Source organism: Rosa rugosa, chromosome 6 (genome assembly GCF_958449725.1).
Source record: "Rosa rugosa chromosome 6, drRosRugo1.1, whole genome shotgun sequence".
NCBI lineage: Eukaryota > Viridiplantae > Streptophyta > Magnoliopsida > Rosales > Rosaceae > Rosa > Rosa rugosa.
Window position 1 is genome coordinate 49523233 of NC_084825.1, and position 6451 is coordinate 49529683.

General features: G+C 38.0%; 2 protein-coding genes across 2 annotated transcripts; one reads left to right on the forward strand and one right to left on the reverse strand.

Moving 5' to 3' along the window:
- Positions 1-1030: 1030 nt before the first annotated feature.
- On the reverse strand, positions 1031-3455 carry LOC133715335 (uncharacterized). Its single transcript, XM_062141804.1, has 4 exons — positions 2778-3455; positions 2247-2484; positions 1982-2075; positions 1031-1547 (listed from the first exon to the last, which is right to left on the reverse strand). Exons 1-4 carry the CDS (start codon positions 3191-3193, stop codon positions 1273-1275), a joined length of 1023 nt encoding a protein of 340 aa, XP_061997788.1. The 5' UTR covers positions 3194-3455; the 3' UTR covers positions 1031-1272.
- A 765-nt stretch (positions 3456-4220) lies between these two features.
- On the forward strand, positions 4221-5983 carry LOC133718016 (large ribosomal subunit protein eL15). Its single transcript, XM_062144801.1, has 4 exons — positions 4221-4312; positions 4395-4561; positions 5017-5214; positions 5536-5983. The coding sequence occupies exons 1-4, from the start codon at positions 4309-4311 to the stop codon at positions 5779-5781; spliced, it is 615 nt and encodes a 204-aa protein (XP_062000785.1). The 5' UTR covers positions 4221-4308; the 3' UTR covers positions 5782-5983.
- Positions 5984-6451: the final 468 nt, after the last annotated feature.

The window sequence follows — 6451 nt, forward strand, 5'->3', positions numbered from 1 at the left end:
GAAATTGGGCGGTTAGATCAAAACAAATTGTTGTTTTGACTAAATAGTTATGGCTAATTTGACATTTTGATTCTAATTTGAATCGACTAATTGGGTATATTTTCCACATTAATAGAAGTACGTATGTATTTCTGCTTTATGAATATGATTTTTTTCTAGACAATTATGATAATCTTAAGTGTTATTCCTATTTTGGCATTTTCAAAATTCTGGAGTTTTACGCTCAATTAGCAAAGGGCCAGAAAAACTTTCGATGCCGTTTTCTATATTATCAATTGAGTGTTTGTTTCACTGTGTCTACAAGATGAATCTTTAGTTGTTTGTTTAGGTGCACAACTAAATGAATAGGTTAGGGTTCTAATGCTAGGAGTAACACTAGGGTTTAGGGTTTAGGGTATAATACAAACCAAAATGATAGTGGCTATCGATTTCATGCCATATAAGTGAGATGGAGCAAATTAAGCTTCTTGATAGACAAATTAAACTAAAGCTTGTGGATGGAAGCATGTTTTGGCGGGAAAATAGCCCGCTTTGCTTCTTAGTCTAGTCTCTAGTGGGATGAAGGTTGGGATCAGGTGCAGCGAAATTCTGAGAGTTTGCTCAGTTATATCTCCATGTTTTGCTGAAAACTCAAGACATTAAATCAGTAATCTAAATTCAGTAATGGGAGGATTTGGTAAGAATAACCCCTAATTGAGCTGAATCAAAATAGGCAGACAACAGGATTAACAAATATTTGTCACTCTAAGTTTTGTTTGAGTTTTGGTCCCTGCCTTTCTGGGCCGTCTTTAATTATATATAACAAATATACCTGGCTCTTGGATCCTTTCTACTCATTTTTAGATTGAAGAATGAGTTTCATCATGTGCGTAACGAAATAGAAAAATTTCTACTCTTTTTTAAATTGAAGAATGAGCAACTTTCATCACGTGTGTAATGAAATTGAAAAAAAGAATTATCAGTAGTCTTGAATTACACAATCAAGGATGAAAAATTGAAAATCCAATTCAAACCAAGAAAATTTACCAAGTAACAAATTGAATCACTATATCCGGCAAATCAAATGAAATATTCAATCATCCATGCACTAGTTTAAAACACGGCAAATATTCCATATCAGAAACCTGCTGTGACTATAATGTGCCAGACTAGGACATTCATAACAAAGCATCATTTGAAACAGAAGATCTGCAAAAAAATACATTGCAGCAAACACTTCAACAGAAAGCCAACCTATGTGGAAATACCACCTGTGATGTCGACGGATTATGTTCAAGCACTGTGGGTTCGAGTAACCACCACAACCAAGAGGACCACGACAGAGAGCATGACTGATGTTCTCAGCCTGTCCTCAAACAGATTACCAGCTTCAGCTTTCGCCTTGCCACTGCCTTGAGGTTGAAGCAAGTGATCAAAAAGCTTGGTAATGTTCTCTATTACCTCCATTACCTTTCCATAGGTATTTTGAAAGATCCATCTCAAAAAGTTTGTTGCTGTACTGTTATCATCAGAATCCTCAGATGGACTCTGGGAACTATTGTCTTCAGCTGCATGTGTAATGAAAGTTTAGTCATGTATTTCAATGAGCCTGTAAGTAGCGACTAGTGACAAGGAATTTCATTTCCCCACCATTACATTGTTTTCAGCTAGTTTTATTGTAATTAAACCAATTAATAATTGCATAATCTTCATCTATTGAACCCCAATTATTTGCAATGGCAAAAACAGCACGGAAACTATTAAGACCTAATTTCTGGTTCTTATTCTAAGCTGCAAATTTCATATTATTTTCAGCAGTACTTACATGGGAACATTCATAATGAAGCAGGCGACTAAACCAGGAAAAAGACCTAAAAAATAGCCATTATACGTAACATAGAGTATGAAACTTGTAAAATCGTGTTGTAGCACCTCTTTTATAACACAGAGTACAATACTTAGATAAGTCTAATCAACTACGGTCCTTGAAATTCATACCAACCTGCATAGAAGGATTCCCTCAGCTCCCTCACCACCTCATTATTCATCACAGCATCCCAAACTGCTCTATCAGATGACAATGAAACCACCATTCTCTACACACACAAAAATACCCTTTATGACATAATCATACGAAAATGCAAGTGAGATTCGACAACCACGCATAGATACTAGTATTTTGAATCATTTGTGCGATTAAAATTCAAAAACACAAAAACCAATATGTCAAGTGTGTTGCAAAATAAGGGTCAACAAGAGATAGGGACCTGAACAGATGACTCATTCTGCAATAAACTGAAAGCCTCATAAACTCTTTGACATCCCTGAGGCTGGGAATTACAAAGGTAAGCAGAAGGCTCCATCCAATCTGATTCTGTCCCAAATGAAGATACTCGCTGCACCGAACCAGAAGCACTCAAAATCTGATCAGCTACATCCTTGTCCAAGTACTCGGAACCAAATTTATCCCGGATGAACTGGGGATGATGAGTCGGAGTGAACACCCTATTAATGTAAAAGCATATCAATTTAACACCATCTCATGAAAGATGACAGTTACAGCGTGAAATGCAATGTCAATATACAGCAAATTGTGCATAATTCAAAAACCAAAGATCATAACCAAGTCACAAATAGTACATATGACCAACTAAGTATTTATATAGGGTATGTAGCAAATCATATATATGTTACAAAAGTACTAATCAATTAGCCAAATTTTGTGATCATAGTATCATACATACAACATTTTGGTTCATATAAATGAATATAAAGAAAGAGAGAAAGAGTGGTAATACTGTTGAAGAGCAGAAACAGCGTTGTGAACTTCATCTCCAGAAGGAACAGGTCCAAGAACAAAGTCATCAAGAAACTCATGAGCTTTCTCAACATCTTCACTCCCGTCCACAGAAACCCAATCGAAATCATCAAACTGAGGCGAAGTGGGCCAGTTGTGCCCGTCGGAAGTCGCAGAAACGGGCCCACAATTCGGAGAGGTAGGAGAAGAGAGACAGAGGTTACTGACCGAACCGGGTTTCTGGGTATTCCTAGAAGCCGAAGGACTAGTAGCAGTCGTGGTGGTTGTGTTGGTGTTAGAACTCGAAGAAGTGATGGGTTCTTGGATTGCAACACCGGTGGTTCTAGTCAGCGCCGCCCTGCTGACTGTACGGAACATACTTCCTCCGCCGCCCATGCTTCTGCCGCCGAACATCATTTTGACTCAAGAACAAACTAGAAACTCTGTGGGTGTTTCGGTGTTGCTATGTAATCTGAAACCTTGGGAGGCCTAGATTAGATTGCTAGGATTCCTTTACGTTGTTGGGTTCTGTGTCTCTGTCAGTTATTAATATTCTCGTGCTTTATGGAATTGATGCTACCGAAGAAATTTGTGGATAAGATTATTATAGAAACGGAGAGGGAGATGTGTTTGATTGGCGTTACACTTCTGCTGAGTGTAAAACAAGTTATGGTTCGTAGTAGTGGAGTGGTGGCATTCTGTGGTGTGTAGGATATTCATCTTTTTGTTTTCCCGTTAATAAAGTAACATCCAAGGTCTCTATCTAGAAATGAAAACGAAAGAAAATTTGAGCTGCTCACACTATTAGTCGCATTCCTCACGGAATACTATACTTTGTAAGTGGAAGGTCGTGAATTTACAAAGTATTAGTTATTGAAATAAAAATTAGTAGCGGTTTTATAAGAGGAATTAGTCTTTTGATGTAAGGGCATTGTGAAAGGAAAACATGGCTAAACAATTCGTCATACATTGCTAATGAAACGGAGAACTCGAATTTACGCTTTATGCTAGGGTTAAAGGAAGTTTTGTGCTTAGATTTGGTTGTTATGAGAGGTGTGTTTCCTTTAACTTTCTATTTTGTTTTCGCTATATTATATTAATCCACAATGTGCCGAAAAAGAAGAAGACTAGAATTCGTAGACCCTTAAGATTGAGATGTTTAGTCTTATATGCTTGTCATTTTTGATCTTAAACCGAATGATTCACATTCACATATGAGAAATGTAACATACTCTTGCTCATTAACCTTAAAATATCAGTAAGTTTTCACACACGGGGAATGTGATATAAAATTCTTACTAAATCTTTTCAATAATTCATAGAATGTGACAAATCAGCATTTATTATATTTCCATTATGAATTTAAAATGGCTATAATGAGGTTAAAACTTCTACTCAGCTTGGGCTGACAATCACCTCCAGGCAGGCCCAACTTGACGGCTTGTAACCCGAACCCACCACTAAAACCCTTACTTAAAAACCCTACAAGCTCAGAGCTCACGGCGGGCAAGAGACTCAGAGACACTGCGACAATGGGTATGAGGTTTCCTCCAACCTCTGAAAATTTAGAATTTCTATTTCATCTTGTTCAACATGTTATCCTTGGTTCTGGTTTTAGGGGCTTACAAGTACGTATCGGAGATATGGAGGAAGAAGCAGTCGGACGTTATGAACTTCGTTTCCAGAATCCGAGTTTGGCAGTACCGCCAGGAACCCTCCATTGTCCGCGTCACTCGTCCCACTCGCCCTGACAAGGCTCGTCGCTTGGGCTACAAGGCCAAGCAGGTATGTCATCACCACCTTGATGCTCTGCTTTTGTATTCCTTACTGTGATGATTTGTTTGTATGAAAAGTTTGAGAGTAATTTTGAGGGGGGTGAAAAGTAAATGGATATTTGTTTTTATCCCTCACCTGAAAAACATAGACATCACAAAATCTTTAGGTAGAATACGTCTTTGAATGAAATTGGAAACAATGGGAGGTGATTGGGTTTAGCTTCTGGTTTCCGTGTTCTGATTATAATGTCTCCTATAGTCATGCTTTTGATTTTGTTGAACTTTTCTATACTGTAGTATTTTATCTTATGGTTATGTCAGAGGTCTCTAGATATTGTATTATGATACTTCAAAAGATGTTTTACCATATGCAATCATTTGAGATTTCCGGTGATGATGTCATTCTTGCTCCGATTACCCATTAGAAGTTTTCCTGCTGATTATAGTGTTATAAACTCCTTACAGGGGTACGTTATCTACCGGGTGCGTGTGAGGCGTGGTGGACGCAAGAGACCAGTTGCGAAGGGTATTGTGTATGGCAAGCCCACAAACCAGGGTGTTACTCAATTGAAGTTCCAACGCAGCAAGCGCTCAGTTGCAGAGGAGCGTGCAGGTCGCAAACTAGGTGGCCTTAAGGTTCTCAATTCTTACTGGGTTAATGAGGTAAGTTAAGCTATTTAACTTATGTGTGTTAAATGCTAACACAATAGTTGTAGAAGATAGAAATTTTGAATAAGCTACTTAGACCATATAAAACCCTGGACTTCTGGAAGATGTGAAACTGTTATGCATGACACCAGCTAGTATAATCTTATGAAATGTTAGCATCTGCTAATTTAACCCATCTGATCCCTAGAGTAATGTAAGTCTTTAGGAAAACTTTCCCTAGGACTGTTGAGATATGTCCGATTTATATATTGTTATCTTTCTGGTTTGCAATGTATGCTTCAGTTGTAACTTCTTACGTACTATTATCGATTTCAGGATTCTACATACAAATATTTTGAGGTGATCTTGGTTGATGCTGCCCATATGACCATCCAAAATGACCGAAGGATTAATTGGATCTGCAATCCTGTTCACAAGCACAGAGAGCTTCGTGGACTCACTTCTGCTGGAAAGAAATATAGGGGTCTGCAAGGAAAGGGTCACTTGCACCACAAGGCACGACCTTCAAGGAGGGCCAACTGGAAGAGAAACAACACCCTTTCTCTTCGGCGTTACCGTTGATTGTCTTGACCCTATTGGTGACCTTAACTATATGCTAGTCAATATCCTCCGCTTTAGGTGTTGGAAGAGAGAAATTTTGGAACAGAGAGAAGTATCTTTCTTACTTTATACTCTTGAACATGGTTGCCTGTGTTTGCGCTATGACTTCTATGCTTGTTGAACCATTTTTCAACCCATGAATACTTATCAAGTTGGTCTTAAATCCCTCTCGAGTTTGTTTTATAGTCTATACGATCTGAATTTAGCAAATTGAGATTAGCATAGAGCTCTGCAAGCGAATAAAAACCAGTCGAAAATTCGAAGTGATGTATCCACCATCAGCAAAGGTAATCATTTTAACGGAGCAAAGAGCCAAAGAGTAGAGTAGGTGAACTAAGAAATTGAGCATTTTTTTTTTTTAAGACTGATGAAATTTCACAATTGAACCGGGAAAAGTAAATGGCTAGGTAGTAGGAACTGAGGTACAGCCTTTAAGGACCAAGGTGATGATTCATAGGACAGCCACGGGTAATTTGGTTGTCCTCCAATGTCTCTTGAAATGACCAACAATGGTAATTATAAGCTTTGAAAGCTCTGGCCATGAAAAAAGTAGAAAGAAAAGAGAAAGATGAAACTTATGATGAAGATGTAGACTAGGATTTAGACAAGTATCCAACAAACACATGAATTT

Coding starts and splice junctions, on each gene's coding strand:
- LOC133718016 (XM_062144801.1), top strand. Junction 4,562..5,016: donor TGGGCTACAAGGCCAAGCAG/GTATGTCATCAC, acceptor AACTCCTTACAG/GGGTACGTTATCTACCGGGT. Junction 5,215..5,535: donor ATTCTTACTGGGTTAATGAG/GTAAGTTAAGCT, acceptor TATCGATTTCAG/GATTCTACATACAAATATTT.
- LOC133715335 (XM_062141804.1), bottom strand. CDS start 3,193: ATGATGTTCGGCGGCAGAAGCATGGGCGGCGGAGGAAGTATGTTCCGT. Junction 2,485..2,777: donor GCTGTTTCTGCTCTTCAACA/GTATTACCACTC, acceptor TTACATTAATAG/GGTGTTCACTCCGACTCATC. Junction 2,076..2,246: donor AGAATGAGTCATCTGTTCAG/GTCCCTATCTCT, acceptor TTGTGTGTGTAG/AGAATGGTGGTTTCATTGTC.